The 17831-nt window shown below is 48.3% G+C and overlaps 1 protein-coding gene across 3 annotated transcripts in view; it reads left to right on the top strand.

The window, feature by feature from the left end:
* The window catches only part of Cables1 (Cdk5 and Abl enzyme substrate 1), a 126968-nt gene that overhangs the window by 106246 nt on the left and 2891 nt on the right, over positions 1-17831 (top strand). For all 3 annotated transcript variants that reach the window (XM_028759488.1, XM_028759487.1, XM_028759486.1), the window contains 5 exons: positions 2551-2647; positions 3819-3975; positions 5206-5309; positions 14619-14725; positions 16044-16251. In XM_028759488.1, the coding sequence (XP_028615321.1) occupies positions 2551-2647; positions 3819-3975; positions 5206-5309; positions 14619-14725; positions 16044-16251 (673 nt within the window). The remainder of the gene's footprint in view (positions 1-2550; positions 2648-3818; positions 3976-5205; positions 5310-14618; positions 14726-16043; positions 16252-17831) is intronic.

Genomic DNA, 17831 nt, shown 5'->3' with positions numbered 1-17831 from the left:
AGCCTGACCTTCATCTCTTTCTTATGGACCCAAGTGTCCCTGGGCACTTGGACAATTGCCTGGGTCCATGAATCTCTAATTTCTGCATAGGGATGGTGGCTTGACTCAGGGAGAATCCTGTATGTTATAACTTCATTTCCCCGTGGGAAGCACCAGGAAGGAGTGTTGGAAGAGACATGGCTGGCTTGGTTCTGTCAGCTGTGTCGTGCATATCTACCAACTGACTGGAGCCAGGCTGTCCTGAGGATTCAGTGAGTCTGAGCTACAGCTGAAAGGGATTTCATGGGAACCATGCAGCACCATGTGACAGCTGACTACTCAGAAAATGCTTCAGTTGCTTTACCTATTAGATATTGTGCAAATGTAACAGGCGATAAAACCCTCCTCCCCCAGGCTCTTCAGATACAGGCTGGCTTTAATGTCTATCATTCCCCAAGTCTTCCTGACCCCAGAAGATGATCCTGCCTTTATATTAATGTCAGCCTTCAAGTTTTCACTAGGTATACATGTCTGCTCCCTACACACACACACACACACACACACACACACACACACACACAGAGAGAGAGAGAGAGAGAGAGAGAGAGAGAGAGAGAGAGAGAGAGAGAGAGAAAGAGAGAGAGAGAGAGAGAGAGAGAGAGTGAGAGTGAGAGTGTGTTAGTGCCATGGTGTACTGGCCACCATCTTTGATTACTGAATCTTTGGAGAACCACTATAGGTAGCTGGTATAACTGTCAGAATAGGGGGGAGGTGTTGGGAATTGGCTAGTTTCAGGGGACTTAATGGACTCTGTATGTCCTGCTTTCTCTCTCTAGTGTGCTGCGTCTTCCCAGGAGCAGATTCAAAGTTGGCACAGCATCTTTGGAAGCCACATATGTAATCCTGGAGAGCCCAGCCCTTGAGGGGACATCATAGAAAAACTTAAATATGTACTAAAGTAGTTCCCTTGCTTACTTAGAACATCTGAATGTTCTAATATCACTTGGATGGCTTGTGCCTCTTCTGTACAATTTTGGGTCTTGCTGTGTTATGCTCCCAAACATGGGATGTAAGTTTGTCATTGGAAATTACATAGGGAATATCCTCAGGAAGTACTGATTTATAACATTCACTGGAAGGAGGGAGGGAGAAAGGGAGGAGGGAGGGAAGAGGGGGAGACCCTGCAAGCTGAGAGTTCTGAGAATTGTTCACTTTTGTCCTATGTGACTTTGGTGTCGTTTTGAGCGTGGTGAACCATGTCCTCTCAAGAAAATGGCTCCAAAACTGTAGTGTTGCTGGGAGCAGAAGGTCTGTCTGTCTGTTGATTTTGAGGACTGCCCCAAATCAGACTCTGCCTTCACAGGAGCCAGTGCATCCTTGGCCTGCCCATAAATCAAAGCAGGGCTCAACTGAGCTGGAGATACTTGTTTTTCCTGTGTTGACAGTGGTGTTCTTTCCTGCCCCCCTCCCCCACTTATCACTCTCCAACCCTTTGTCTCTCTTTCCTGGGTTACCTTTGACCTTTCCATATTACTTTCTCTTGCTGAAGTTCTCGGTCTCTAGTATGGAGGCTCCAGGCAGGTCCCATGATGGGCATGCTGTCCGGCTAAAGCGGTGTTCACTAGCAAGCACTGTGTATTAGAGAAAGAATCTGGAAGGCAGTACCCAAACATGGCTGCAATATAGAGCCCCAAATGCCCTGTTTTATCCCGTACTCCCTAACACAGTGCCTGGACATAGGAGCCAAACTGTAGTAGGTAGTCAGAATAGCACTAGGTGACTCTGAAAGGAACGCTCAGACATTGACACAGTTATACCTGGATAGTCACAGGGTGCCCATCTTGTTTCTACATGGTTGTTCCATGTGTTAGGAAGAGCATTAAATATAAAAACACTCCCCACAACCTACTGTCTTGGTGGCCTTGACAAGCCTCAATTTCCTCCTCTGTAAAATGGGCTAATGGTAATTTCTACCTATGATACTGTTCTAAAGAACCAAAAGAATAGTGGCAAAAGGTGTTAGAAGCTGTGCCAGGCTGTCAAAATGCTTATTGTTATTCCTGGGGATCCCTTTGATGAGAGAGCCACAATGTCAAGGTGTCCCTACTGCAGTGTTGATCTTTAATTACTAGCAAGCACCTGGCAGCTGCTGAAGACACTGATCTGTCCTAGCTGATACAGAAGAGTAGCAAGGAGAGGTGATCTTAGCAACTAGCTCCCAAGAGACCTACTGTCCCTACTCAGGAAATGGGTAAACACCCCCCCACCCCCAGCTGTGTCTAAAAACACAGAGGCCATGCTGACGATAATGGTAACCAAGGGCTTCTAAGCCCTTCTCCTTGCTTTCCTGTTTGTTTGGATTTCACTTACAGGAAAGTGAGGGAGAGAGATGGGGGGGGGGAGGGAGAGGGAAAGAGGGGCTCCCTGGAATACTTCCAACAACTCCCAAGGAGAGGCAATGGTCACCCCACCCCATGGGTTATTTTATCAGATGACTGTGCCATCTCATGCAGTAACTGTCATTCTTTGAGAAATACACAGAAGTGTTTTCTCTTGGCTCATCCTTTCCAGGGACTTGAAGTTGGATGGAGGGAGACAGTCAGCAGGGACCATGAGCCTGAAGGAGATCATCGGCCTTGAAGGTGTGGAACTGGGTGCTGATGGGAAGGTGAGGTTTCCAAGTTCTGAGACTGCAGATACCTCAAGGCCCAGAGTGCAAAGTCAGAGAGCTAGACCATAAGACCTACTTTTGAGGCTGGGGCAAGTTGGGGCAGACTCCCAGGTGCACTGTGCCATGTCACACAGCTCTGCCAGTATGTCGACAGAATCCTGCTGAGCCAGTAACTTGGTAGAAACATGGTGTGAGGTCCGAAGGTATGTGCATTTCTTTGCTAACACTGTCTACAGCTGTTTGGGCAATACTCACACACTCAGGAACGCACATTTCAGGGTCAAGTGATGTTTTGTCTATGAACTAGAAGGCTCAGTAAACTTTTTGGCTTCTCATGATCCCAAGAATTCCAGGGGTCCTCGTCTCCACACAGTGACCACTAAACATTCACAGTCCTCCTGTATCCACAATACAGTGAGCTGCTAAGTTGAAGCCCAAGGAGCAACCTTTTAAAGATGAACTGGACTTTCTGGTACTGGGTATAGGGAGGTTTCATAAACCCCCAAAAGCCTGTGCTTCTGTGGGGAAACTGTCCCAGAATAGCATGTGAGTTCCTTACCCCAAGGGCATCTGTCATGACATGATCCTTAGTTCAAGCTGCATGTGGGGTGCATACAAGGTGCTCCCTGGGGCAAGTGAAGAGAAATGTGCCCGCCCATCTTCATCCTAAAGGGTGAGTGCTTACCCTGGAATGAGGAATTCTGGGGTAGAGTTGAGTCGTGATCAGTACCTGTGGGGAATCCTGAGAGGAGCCTTCAGCCCTTATCAGAGATTCCTGAGGCCCCGTGTGTTCCTGAATTCCTCTTTTGGATTATGAGATGACATACATCATAAACCTCATGCATAACTCAGCACGTCAGCACACTTGTCGCCTGTCACATGAACATTTTGCCATCTACCAGGAATAGTTAAAACAGATGGGATCAGTAACAGCATGCAGTCTGGAGTCTGCTCAGGTGAGGGATGGCTAGGAATGCAGCACACATTTGACACAAGTGGACACCAAACAAGCTGCATTTTCCAATGCCATTAGACTCCTAGAATTGCATGGTTTGTTTTTTTTTTTCAAAAAGCAAACCTAATCTTAGAGTAGCAACGGGGCTTGTTCAGAATGCAAACCCAGCCTGCCCGGGGCATAACCACTGCTCCGTGTGTTTCTCCCTTTCAGACAGTGTCTTATACCCAGTTTCTATTACCCACAAATGCCTTTGGAACCCGAAGAAATACCATAGACTCCACCTCCTCCTTCTCCCAGTTTCGGAGCCTGAGCCACCGAAGCCTCTCCATGGGCCGGGCTGGCAGCACCCAGGGGAGCCTTGACGCAGGTAACCGCAGCTCAGAGGGGTTTGGTGGTTGTGGGTAGGGAGTGCCTCGCCTTACTGGACAGATGGGGTCTCCAGTTGTGTCAATTAGAAACTGCAGGTGAGGTTGGGGGCCTATCTCAGGACACATACATACACACACACACACCACACACACACACACACACACACACACACACACACACACACACCAGAGATGACTTCTCTAATTGGTTGCTCAGTTACCAGCCCCAGGGCAAACTTTTGTTGAAAAGCCAAAGCTGATGCAGTCTCTCAGCCTTTCAGCTCTGTTCACTTGTGTTCTGTTGCTGCATCTGCCTTCTGCATCTTTCCATATCACTGGGTCCAGAAGTGTAGGGTGAGCATTTCCTTGTCCTTCACCTTCGTCCACACTTAGGTACAAGGATACAAACTCTTCCAGAGAAATTCCTGGCGAGGACCAGGGAAACGGCTGGCAAAGAGCTTACCATAAAACTGTGAGGGCCTGAGCTCACATCCCTAGCATCCATGTAAAGGGTAGGAATACGCTCTGAGTGTGTAATTCTAATACTAGGGAACCAGACAGGCAGACTGCTGAGTTTTGCTGGCCACAAGTCTGGCAGTATTGGTGAAGTCCAGTTTTAATGAAAGACCCTGTCTCAAAAGATATAGTACAAAAGTGATTGAGAATGACATCTGACATCACCCTCTGGTCTACATATACACACACATGTATACCTACATACACACACACATACACGCACACACGGAATTCCACCCCTATCCCAGTGTTCCCACCACCTGTAAAAGTCACTGCACCCATGTTCACTGAGGCTGCCATGTTTGGAATATGATTCAGGGCAATAGCCCATCTGGCATTTTCCCAGGTCATGGCGCTGAATGACTTCTCTGCAACCATAGAGAACAGGCTGGAGCAGGGCTGGCTGCATTCTGTGACCTACATGGTTCCAACAGGTCACATGTGTGAATTTTTGTGTTCTTCCAGGTCAGAGAAATGGATACATAATTTGCTAACATTTAAAAAAAAAATCAGAGTGGTAAGAACCTGCCAATCTTTTGTAGGTGCGTGGGTCTCATGGCCATCCAGAGATGACCCTTAAAAGTCAGAGCCATTAGGGTGACTGTGACAAGCGTCTCTGAAGCCACCTTGGCATTAATGGTGTCCTAGCATTCTCCTGGCAGCCTCAGCCTCAAGTGCAGGGCCCCTAACTACCATTTGCTTGTGATATTCAGGAAGTGACCTGGGAGACTTTATGGACTATGACCCAAACCTCCTGGATGACCCGCAGTGGCCTTGTGGCAAGCACAAGCGAGTTCTGACCTTCCCTTCATACATGGTAAGTAGTCCCTGGTAGTGGCTGTCTGGCTTGGTAGTGCCCATAGCTTCCCAAAATGGACCCAGGTAGCTCATTGGACTTTGCACCTAGGACATTTTATTGAGTTCACTAGAATTTTCTCATTCAGCAAATGTAACAGCCACCCTACTATGTGCTGGGCTGGTTGCTTCCTCATTCATCTGAGAACTAACCAGTCACGGTCCCCATTCTCGTTGGCCTCATTAGAATGAGTGGGACAGTCTAGCAGCAAGCAGACAAAAGACTACAGTCATGACGAGGGTATAAATGTCCTGAAAATGTGACAGGAGTTGACAAGGAGGGTCAGAGGTAGGTTCCCATGTGTGTGCAGGAAGTGGGGTGAGACCGTAGAGTGATGACCCTGGGTCTGTAATAAGCCAGTGGCTCCCAAGAGGATCACTAAGAGTTGGAGTTATTTGAGCAGGTTGCAGAAGGGCCCTATGTAGAGAGAATATCTTGTGTGTTCTATGGATGCCTCACATGTCAATTAAAAGAACTTATGGCCTATAGGAAAGGGTAGAATAGAAGGTGGGACATCCGGGAGGCAGAGAGAATTCTGGGACATTCACCAGGAAGATGAGCACAGGTAACCAGCCACATGTGGCAGAGTGTAGAAATGTAGATTAGAGTAAATGGGTTATAATATGTTATGATCTAGTCAGAGAAAAGCCAAGGGATTTGTAAATATATTTTGAGTTTGAGTCTTATTTCTGGGAGCATGGAACTGGGAGGAAGAACCAGGACCAAACTTCTATAAATGGCACCTCATGTTGGGTGCCGAAATGTTGTGATAGAAATTAACTGGGGGTTTCCACTCCACCTTTATATTTATAATTAGCCTTAAAAGCTCCAGAGCTGGGCAGATATCAACCCTCTATGCCATTTTGTCTGCTTCTCTGTCAGTAACCTGAGACATCACTTGCCATGTTCTGACTGGGCAGCTCCTACTCCAACTGGCCAACCCTCATGGCCATGTTCTCATGATTCACCTACCCCATGGTGTGCTTTCTCTTCACCTCTCTCTTCTCTCCTCCTCATGGTCTCTGCCTCAGATCCCAAGCCTTGGATCTGAAAAACCTGCCTACCTTTCTTCTGCCCAGCTACAGGCTGTAGGCATCTTTATTCAACCAATAATTTAAAATTAAGGAGCAAGGTCACAAAGCATCACCTGGTGGACGGAGGACCTCCTCCTCCTGAGGCAGCCAGGGCCAGTTGTTAGCCTTACAATACACAGCAACTGACTAAACCTCAGCAGCCCTCACTAGGAGCCTGAGGCTCACAGGGAGCATTGGGAGGCTCTGCTCACAGGGACAGCCATCCCATTGGATAGTGCCTGGTCTGTGAGGCTGGGCTCTACTGTCTGCTGGCCCCTGCACTTCCTGCTCCCACTTATACTGGCTCATGGGTCTGTTTGGCCTGTGGATCCTGCTGCCTTACTTTGTCTCCTGAAGCCACAGTCAAGGATGGACCATCATGGTAGAGGACCCACACCTGAGACCTTGAGACTGTTGTCCAGCGTTATGGGTGTGCTACGAATTTCAGGCTCCATTACAGCCATTTTAAGTGAGCAGCCTCATGAATTCTGTCACTGACCTTTGATCCCAATAGAGGTGTAGTTTTTCTTTTTCTAGGTCCCCGTGCCTGCTTCAACTGCGATAGTCTAATCTAGTCTAGATTGGATTAATTCTAGCCACATCTTCCTGGGTGAATCTCTGTCATAGAACTCTTTCTGTCTTCTGGATGCCCCACCTTCTATTCCACCCTTTCCTATAGGCCATAGGTTTTTAAATTGACAGGTGAGGCATCCATCTAATTTCTTCAGTAAGACTACCACTATTCTGATTTCTGGAACTGTGTTTGTTCAGCTCTCCTGGAGGATACGGTGACCTCAGTATCACCCACCCAGGCTGTAGATGGGTCTGCGCTTTCACTGTCAAGGTGAAATGACAAAGAGCCACGTGCCACCTTCCATGGGAGGTGCTACAGGGGAAGTCCTCCCCCCCCCCCACCCCAGAGTAGAAGTGACACTGAAGTGGCCGTGCGCCTTCTTACATCTGTCGTTTAAGTGTTGACCCAGCAGGTCACTCCTACACTTACCTATCACGAAAAGGCACAAGTCAGATGCTGAACTTAAAACCTGGGTGGGTGGGGAGGAGGGCAGGTAAGAGGACCACAGGGTAGCTGCGCCTGTGGCCCATCCAGCAAAGCCGTCATTGGAGGTGACCACAGACCGGGAAAGCTGCATGCAGGTTCTTGTAGGGTGTTAGCTAATGTACAGCCACAGAGGACAGGAAGCCTCCTGTCAGAACCGAGGCTTCCTGTGTTCCACTGCTCTGTATAATAAGTTCACTAGAGAGTTTGTCTTTTATCATCAGCACCTGGCAGCAGTGGTGGTTTTCATTGTTACCTTGCTTTTTCCTCTCCTATTAAAGAGTGTAGATAGCAATTTAGAAGAGAATGTAAGAAATAACTGTAGAAAGGTCAACACAATCAACCCTGTGTGAATGGTCCTGTGAATCCTTTTCTTTTTTCTCGCCCTGCTTTGCCATGAGAAGGAAAACTGACAAACACTCTTAATGGCGTCTGTAGACAGCCACGTCTCAGCAGAACACCTGTTGGATGAGTCTCTGATAATATTGATCTCTTCCCATTTACCTAAGAGCAGAACCCGAGTCCTTTGGTCAGTATCTTTGCATCACCCGTAAGCTGTAGAAATATATCTTAGAATTCAGTTTTCCAGGACACTGAAATGCTGAGCAACAGCTAGTAGGAACTCCACAAAAAGATTCACTCAGCCTGCTTGGTGGCTGGACTCTGCCCCTGCCTCCAGAGATATAACTTTTATTATAATTGCTTGTTTTCATTAAGCATTATATTGGTGGCTCAGGTGCTCACCTGACTGCAGAATATCCAAGATGTGAAGCATCTGTAGTCCATCAATTGTCTGACAGTGCTCTTGCCTCCCAAGGCTTGAGATACCCCCCCCCACACACACACAGTATCACCAACCCCATATGACACCACTTTCTTCAAGGCGCCTGTGCTCCAGAGGTAGAAAAGCACCAAAGGCAGCCCCAAGCTGCTTAGGCCACAAGCCCATCCCCAGAGTTTCCTTACCATTCCACTCTTGTCGTCAGAAGGAGGATTAAATGCAGGGGACAGCTGAAATGCCCATCTGCTGCTGATTAGACAGATTTAGTCTCCAGCCATCACCTGCTTAATTACCTGAACAAGCAAAAGTCTGCCTTCCCGCTGCCCCACTGAACTGAATGCTGCTGGCTATCAGGCTGGTACAGGCAGAGTAGAACTGAGCGCTGATGTTTGCAGGGCTGGAAGGAGCTGCCCAGATCACTGGTACTACTCCTTCCTTTTAAGGTGTGGTGGGGAAACTGAGGCAGTCTTCCTTGGGATGTTCCCACCCAGGATAGGGGTGAATTCTGGCCCCAAGAGACAGTAGCAGAGTGGGCAGCCTACCTGCTCCTGTTCAGAGCTGCATGTGAGGGTGCTCAGAGGAGAGACCAGAGATCCACCAGACCCTGCTAGTTCTAGACACCCAGTTCTCCAGGGTCTTTGCTGAGGCGTGTCGGTCCCCCTCCTCTGCTCCTGCACTGGAAGGGGCCTTCTCTCCACAGCATCACAGCTAGTGCTGTGAGCTGACTGGAGCCCAAGGTCAGCTCCTTGGAGGCCCCTCCTTCACGAATCAAGGTGGAATAATTCTAAAAGCTGTATGCCCAGTGTCTACCACAGATGCAGTAGATATTTACACCGAAACAACCACGCTGTGGACTTTTAAAAAATCTTTTCAGGGTCTTTTTCAGTGATATATTCTCTCTGTCTCTCTCTCTCTGTCTCTCTCTCTCTCTCTCTCTCTCTCTCTCTCTCTCTCTCTTTCTCTTTCTCTCTCATTTCCCTTTCTCCTTCCCCCTCCTTCTCCCCCCTTTCTCTCTCCTTCCTGCCATGCCTGTCATTTATGGTTCTCATTGCTCTGGACATTGTCTTTTGGCTGAGTTCCTCCTCTCAACTGACCCTCCTGGCTTCCCACAGCCAGAAAGCTGCAAACAAGTGCAGCCAGCGGCTTTACTTTGGATGTGTGATCAGAAACTGTAGGCCAGCCCTGCTGTAGGACACAGCTGCAGGCTGAGAGGAGCCTTTTATCAAGCTAGTCCTATGCCCTGGAATTAGGTGGTAATGCTCAGGGGCTTCCAGGCCAGGAAGGAGCTGCACCCTGTTTTATTACACTTTGATTTTATAGTAACACACCTGGCAAATCCCAGCACTGCACGCTTTTATAACTAGTGTGTTAGACTGATAGGTGAGCTTATAGTGTCACCTTGGTGTTTAATTTATTCTCCCCCAAGTCAGAAAGGGTGGCTAGCAGGAGCTAGGAATCCCATGCCTACTACTGAGTCTCTGATACTCTGGCTTTACTGCCATCACTGCAAGAACAGCAGTCTCTTGGGCAGCTGGGATGGCCAGCCACCAAGGGTCACCATACAGCTCCCTCAAGGGAAGATAATGTCAAGTTGTCAGGGCTAGTCACACTTTGGTATTCAGCACGTGTAGCTCAGAAGCAGTGAAGACTTCATCCCTCCAACACCTCCCAGGGTAGAGGGTGGCTGTTCTGCATCCTAGAAGAACTGAAGGCAGATGGCCACTCTGGGTGCTGTCCACTTGGCCTGATTATACATCCCAGGCAGCAGAGTGAGCAGAATACAAGACTGGCCCTCCAGGTTAGGTGCCCTGTGTCCATCAACAGAAAGGAGGTGTCTGGTGGTGGTGCTAGAGGAAGGAACTGAGACCCAAGTACTTAAAAGAGTGTACACCAGGCTACTCAGATGCTATGTGGCTGAGCTGGGTGTAAAACCAGAGCTCTGCCTGAGACTCCCTGAGAAGTAAGAACAACACACAAGACCACACCAAGCAGAGAAAGGAGGTGCTTGCAAAGCCCTGCCCCCTCAGACCAAGGTTAAGGATGACTTTTGGGAGGCTGAGCTGGCAGGCACTGGGGGTTGGAGGAACCGAGCGCTCTGCCTAGGGGAACAGGTAGAATCAGTCCAGCAAGGCCACACAGCAGCACCATTAGGTCCAAGCCCTTACTGTGGTGAAGACTACATCCCCCTAGGAGATGCTGCGACCTCCTATGACCATGTGTTCGATCTGCAATGGGCCCTCTGCAGATGTAAATGAGATAGTGACATCAGTGGAGAGGAAGGTTGAGACCTAATCTAATGCAATTGTATCTGTAGAAGGGACAGAAAAAACAGCAAAGGCTGTAGCAAAACATCCCTCAGTCTTGGGTGTCAGAAGCTTGGGAGGGGCAAGGAAATTTCTAGAGACAGAGTAACAAAGTATTTTATTTCCATGAGGACAGCCTACCAACCTGCTGATTCCAGCAAAGTCTCTAGGACAGTCTGCAGTTGTGAAAGCTACCCAGATTGTAGGAGCATGTTACAGCAGACCAGGAAACCAAAGCGGCCACTTCCTGTTCTCAGCCAGCTTCACACAGCAGGACTTACTATCATCCTCTCCTGACACTTCACTGTCCCCAAATATAGCCTGCCTGACCCCAGAATAGACTGAGGGAGACAGGCTAGAGTGACTGTTTCTGGGCCCTTGCCTCAGTGATGTGGATTGTCACAGCCTACAGCTGTCCAACTTCACTGACGCCTTTAGAGTCCCTAGAGCAGCCACCCTCCTGGATACTGGTCCACTGGTCCCACCTGGCCTGTCCCCATCCCATACTTCCTGTAAGGAGCATCATTTTCTGGGCTTCCTCTGCTGCTTACTCTAAAACGCTGCCAACCACTTGGCAGTGAGATGCTGAGGCTGTGCAGAGGGACTGCCAAGCAAATGAGGTGCAGTATCTACTGCCTCCCTGAAAGTGGAGCAGGGCCTTCTTGTTTGAGCAGAGTCTATTTCTAGGCTTTGACAGAAAGAGCAGTTTGCTTAGGAGCCTACGCACACCTCAGAATGTATTCTCTAATTTAGGAAAGACTCAAGGTGGGCAGCATGGTGGTACATGCCCAGAATGTAACACTTGAGGCTAAGGCAGGAGGATTGTGAGTTTAGGGCCAACCTGGGCTACATAGTGATACTCAGGAGACAGGTGAAGCTCAAGTAGATAAGCAAGCCAAATGCCAAATTGGGGACAAGCCTTATGTTCAGTACCAGGAACAGTCACAAGGACATGGGTCTGCAGCTGGAAACACACACAGTAGGTCAGGAATAGTACAGAATGTCACTTGTGTCTGCAGGTGACATCCCTGTGAACTTGAGAGTTTTGCTGTCCACCTAGTTGGAACATCGACCAAGGCCTGGGCTGAGGGTGTCACATTAACACTCAGTTACCCAGACTCCATTCCTCTCACTACCAGGAAAGGACCCCCAAGCTCCTTACCCAAGAACATGGAGAACATGGGCTGGGGCCACATGTAAACTGCAGTCCACACGTTTCTGTTTCAGTTCACAGCAAAGTTCAGCATCCACTCCAGGTGGGGCTCTGGTTCTGTTGGTAAAGTGCTTGCCTTGCAAGCCTGAAGACCTGAGAAAAGGGCTGGCCATGGGAGCACATTTTTAATCCCAGATCTGAAGAGGTAGAGAGACAGTAAGGATCCCTGAAGCTCCTTGGCTGGCTAGCCTAGCCTAATTAGTGAGCTCCAGGTCAGTGAAGGATCCTGTCTCAAAGAGGTGGACCAAGTTCCTAAGGATGCTACTCGAGGTCATCCGCTGGGCTCCACATGTGCTTGTACACACATGCACACATGCGCTTGTGTGCACCCACCCCCACCCCCACACTTAAAGTGGCGTGGTGGAGTATTACACGGTAGGTTTAACAGGTAGCACTAACAGAGTAAGAATGATCTCCAAGACATCTAGGGAGCTTTACCTGTGGGATTTGAATTCTAGCTTCTGACCAGCAACCAGGCTAGCTCCCACTACTCAGGTAACTACCATAGTTGGGAATCTGCTACCTCTACTGCTGGCTGAAGACCATGCCGCTGTTGCTAGGTCCTACACCTACAAAACAGATATCCAAAGCTTCAAAGTTGTAACTTCGAAACCACTCTTGGTAGCAGAAATGACAGAAGTGCCTCCTCTTCTCCAAGGTCACTCTCTTTGTACCACAGCATCCAATAAGAACAACCAGAAATGTATTTGTTACCCTAGCTGCAAGGGAGTCAGGAAACATAACTGCTAGTTTCCTGGCCTTTATAATGGAGTAAAGCTTCCCAGATGGAAGCAGAATGCTTATGGAAGGTTAGTCATAAGGGAAGCAACCTGTGCACCAGGGAACTTAGCTGGATGAGCCCCAAGACACAGCATCATGTAGTAAGTTGGAAACAAATGTTAGTTGACAAGGATAATCTGATGCACAAGTCTCTGGCTCCTAGGCCAGAGGTTGAGTATTTCTGCTTTGACTTTGACTTGCTGAAGTTGACCACTTCTTTGTCTGTTTATATCCACACCTCTTTGTGACAGCCTCATGAGTAGGAAGCTAATCTTAGCTCTTCCTTGTCTGATTATGGAAGGACAGCCTAGAAGACAGTATGTACTGCTGGCCCTTCCTGTAGCTTGTCAAGATGGTACAATCTTCTCCACCACACTAGGCCTCAGTTTCCTCATTTGAAAGATGAGTTGGGGCACATTCAGAAACTTCGAGAGAAATGTTAGGTGTGCTTTCAGATATCCCACATCCAGCCAGCTACAAGGCTACTGCAGGGAGGATCTGGGCTTGTTGGAAAATTCAAATGCTCATTGGAATTGAATATCCAGGCTTGGATATTCATTTGATTTTTCATCTCCCCAGATGTCACAAAATTGTGAGCTGCTTTAACAGAATTGAGTCAATATCAATATTGCTACAGTTAGCGTTTGTGTTCTAGAGAAAGAAAAAGGCATTAAGGTCACTTTGAACTGGGCTATCTGTGGCTTTTAGCTGCCACCAAATGCAGTTTGTATGCCTACTCTAAGTCTCTTAAGCTGGGGCACAGTCCAGTGGTAGAGCACTTGCCAGGCATATCCAAAGCCCTGGGTTCAATTCTCAGCACCACCAAATCTAAAAAATCATTAAGAATCACATCAAACCAAATGTTCAGAGAAACCTACCAACGTTAGCCAGGGTCACTAGGAAAATGTTAGATGTGTTTTGTTGGCAGTGGGCCATCCCTGGGACTTCATATCACAAGGAGTAACAGCCCCTTCTTATGGAAAGCCAATCATCTGCCAAAGGTGACCTATGTTGTCATCCAAAAGAGACCCATGGCATGTGCACTTTTGCAATGAGCTCAGGCTAAATGTGTGACCCAACAAAATACTAATTCAGTGTTCCATGTGCAGAGCACTGAGCAGGGAAAAGCAGAGCACTCCCGGGGCTCAGGGGAACCTGTCTTCAGGGACGGGCAGAATTTAAACAAGGGACTGTTAATAATAGTCACCATTACATACATATAATGGAATGTCCCTCTGCCTCTGAGGGGAAATTCATATTCAAGCTACAGTGCAGCTGAACCCGGAGGCATTAGCACTGAAGAAAACCTGTAACGGAAAAGCAAGTACATTAGTCTACTTCAAAGTTATGCTGGTGAGATGGCTAGGTAGGTAAGGATGACAGAATCAACTCCCACGAGTTACGTTCTGACCCATCCAACCTCCATACACACATGCAACATGGCAAAGCAATCATATACATGTGTACATACACATTTAAATGAATGTTTAAAAGGTATCTAGGTGTGGTACTCACAAATGTAATCCCAGTAGGAAGAATGCTGAATTCAAGGCCAGTCTTGACTGCCTAGAGCCCTGTCTCAAAAATAAACGAAAAGATGGCGGTTGCCAGGACTCGAGAGTAGACAGGGAGATGTTCCTTGGGGTGTGGTGGTGGTGGCGGTTACACAGTAATGTGAATGTGCATAGCGACACTAAATGGAGTCCTAAAATGGTAAGTTTTATATATCGTCACATTTTGCAAAAACTAAACAGTAGCTAGAATTTGTTGAGCATCTATAATGTGCAAGGAACTTGTAAAGAGTTGGGCAGTAGGACCTGAGATGCTGGATTCTCTCACAGCCAGGCTCCTGAGTGGGCTGACATGGATTTAAATCCTGAACTCCAAATCCCAGTCCCGTGCTCCGGATCCTTTCCACTGTGGACAACAGGCTGGGGCCCAGGCACTCGCCTGATGGTCTACTGGCTGCTTCGGGAGATTCTGGATTCTGTCTCCTGCTGCAAATTGGGCTTAGCTTGTACATTGTTAGTACATCTGACCCGGGGTTGCCTCCTCTGTTACAGACCACAGTGATTGACTATGTGAAACCCTCAGATCTCAAGAAGGACATGAACGAAACCTTCAAGGAGAAGTTTCCTCACATTAAGTTAACGCTCAGCAAAATCAGGAGGTATGGAAGCCGCACATGACCCTGGCCTTCCCTCTGGGCCCCTCCGGCACACACTGAGCTCACAGAGTGTATTATAGTTCTTCTTGTTCCTCGGGAAAGGAAATATAGTCACGTTCACTAGACATTCTTCCGCTGCTGGCTGGCTCGTGTCTGAATGGCATGGGAGACCCCAGGGCATCAGGCATCGGGCCAAGCTGACCCCCTAGTTGACACAGCTCTTGGGGAGATGTTCATTCATTGAGAAAAATGCTATCTGCCTGCATCTTGGCAGCTCAGTAAAACAGAGGTTATAAAAAGACAGAGAGGATGGATCTGGGCGTGTAGCTCAGGTGGTAGAGTGCTTACTTTTCATGCACAGAGCCCTGGGTTCAAGTTCCCTCACCAAACAACCCAGGCATGGTTATACAGTCCTGGCATTTAGGAGACAGAGGCAGAAATTTGAGGGTCAGCTTAGGATACATGAGTCATGTCTAAAAAAATAATCCAACCAGAATGGGCAGCGTTCAGGTCCTGGCTTTCTGAGACATAGCCTAAACAGAAGTGCATAGAACGGGCACCTTAAGGCATGGGAACTCCACCCACCCAGACATGTCAGCCACCAAGACAGCCAAAACACAGACACAGGCCCCCAGACAGATGATTGGATGGGTTTGTGGTGACACACACCTACCAGCCGCTCACCCTGCCAAGCTAGAGAAGACTTGTATTGTGGGGTCCGCACAATGCCTCCAACGTCACTAGTGTGTGCTAAGCCCCGCTGAGATCCTGGAATGTGTGCAGGTTTTACCCTATTGTGTATCCTAACACAGTTTGACTCTGGCATGTTCCAAACCAAAGAATAAGAAAAATTAAGCACCTGCTGTGTCCATCTATGTTGGCTAGGCAGCTTCCTCACAGATACCAGTGGGGCTCAGGTCCAGCCCTTTGCCCACCTAACTTAACAAGTGTAATCAGTAAGCTTGCCAAGCTTAGACGGAGCACCTGAAGTAATTCTAAAGTAAGTGTGGGTCTCCTTTTTCACTTTGAGGACCCCCTCCCATTTTGCTCGGGACTCAGACATGAACTATGTCCAGTGGTGTCCTTCCATGTCCTATGTTTGGAGCCCTGCCTGCCAATAATCCTTGGACCACACTGTGTCTGTCTCAGTAGACCCACAGAGCCCCAGCTACATGGTTTGTTCCCACATCTACTATGGATTCATCTTGGCCCACATCCCCTGTGGGAGTAAAATAGAGAAAATGTTTTCCAGATGCTGTCATAGTCTTCTTGTGGGTCCCCTGATCTGTCTCAGGACTCCCTGCTTCCTGTCTTTCTCTAGCCTGAAGAGAGAGATGCGGAAGCTTGCCCAGGAGGACTGTGGCTTTGAGGAGCCCACAGTGGCTATGGCCTTTGTCTACTTTGAGAAGCTGGCCCTCAGGGGGAAGCTGAACAAGCAGAACCGGAAGCTCTGTGCGGGAGCTTGTGTGCTGTTAGCAGCCAAGGTCGGAAGTGACCTCAAAAAGCACGAAGTCAAGCATCTAATTGATGTAAGTGAGCTGCATCTTGATGGCTTTGGGGAGGGTCCCCTGGCAGGCAGAGGACCTTAATGGCTAATAGGATAAAGGTTGTGAAATCATTTGTAGAAGAAATGGATGATCTACCTGGGTAAGACTAAAGGGCCAACATGGGTCATGACCTAAAAACCTTCCTCAGGTAGCATGAGGGATGAGGTTATTTACACAGCCTGAGAAGCCATGGTGACCACAGAGAGTCTTTGGAGCAGTGTTACTGCAGAACATCTACCAGAAATGCAGGTTCAATGGGATGGCATCGACTGTCTTATAAAGGCAAGCCCCACTAAGGCAAGAAAGCCCTAATCACCTAGGTAGGATTTATGAATGCCTGTTTTAACATAGAACATATAGGCAGGCTTTGTAGTATAGGCCCATAATCCAGCTGCTTGGGAGGCAAAGGCAGGAGAGTGAAGTTCAAAGACAGGCAGGGCAACCTAGTAAGAGCTTGTCTTAAAATAGAGAGTGGGGAAGGATTACCACAGCAGTAGATTCCCAAGAGGAAAGGAGCTTACCGTGTCTGCTGTAGCACAACCCTAGGGGCTGGGTGGCTTCACTACAGAAACTGACTTCCCATAGTTGTAAAAGCCAGCCCTCACCAGCTTCTTGTCTACTTCCTGGCTTATAGGTGCCTTTTTTTTCCTTCTGAATCTGGTCTCCTTTAATGTCACTGAGCTCATAAAGACCGCTCAACTCACCCCAGCCTTACTGTACACACTGGGGCCAAAGCCAATAGCATTAATTTGTGAGAGGCATGCATCCAGTGCATATAATCAGAATGCCATGGGGGCAGAAGGAGCGGGAAGGAGTTGTGGGCAAGAGCCTTCATGGTTGTTTCCAGAAAGGGGTGCTCGCCAGGCAGGTGTGCAGTTAGGAATGGCCAGTTTGAAGAATGCCAGTCAGCACTGGGCTGTCTGAAACTGGACAGTGGCCTCGTTAGAGAGAAGGAAGGAGCTGGTATGAGAAGGGGGGCGGGGGGATCTAGATTGATTAGCTTGTGTTTTAAAAGCATTGTCACAGGTGAGTGGGCTAGATCTGGGAAAGGCAGTTGGTATGATGTCACGCACATCTTTCTGCCCCACTCTTTCAAATGGTGGAAGTGAGTAAAGTAGGCAGTTAGCATGTTGTTTAAGGAAGAATATTATTATGTCCATGCTTTACTACCTTTCAGAAATGGTACAGGGTCGAGTGTGCGCATCACTGCATGGACATGGAAGTGACCATTGGATGCCACACCCAAGCAGTTGTCCCATTTCTCCCCTGGCTTGTCATCCAAGTCAGCCACAGCCCCAAGTACAGCAGAGAAAAGGCCCCGATAAGCAGGGTGATGTAAGCTTACCCTGTCCTCCTCAGGTGAACGGACCATGTGCACCAGCATGAGTGCACCAGCACCTACTAGTCACCTCATTTGCAAGACTACCTGACTGCAAGCATCACAGTGCTGATGTCTGAGTAACATCCTATAGCACAATACTTATGTCTGAGTAACACGACAACTTCGTCTCACTGCAGCTCACCCTGCAGGGTCTCTCTCTCCCTAGCTCACCCTGCAGGGT

The sequence above is a fragment of the Grammomys surdaster genome, unplaced genomic scaffold (assembly GCF_004785775.1).
Source record: "Grammomys surdaster isolate TR1022 unplaced genomic scaffold, NIH_TR_1.0 126298, whole genome shotgun sequence".
Classification (NCBI taxonomy): Eukaryota; Metazoa; Chordata; class Mammalia; order Rodentia; family Muridae; genus Grammomys; species Grammomys surdaster.
The sequence above is the reverse complement of the archived record's forward strand: the minus strand, read 5'-3'. Positions and strand labels throughout refer to the sequence as shown.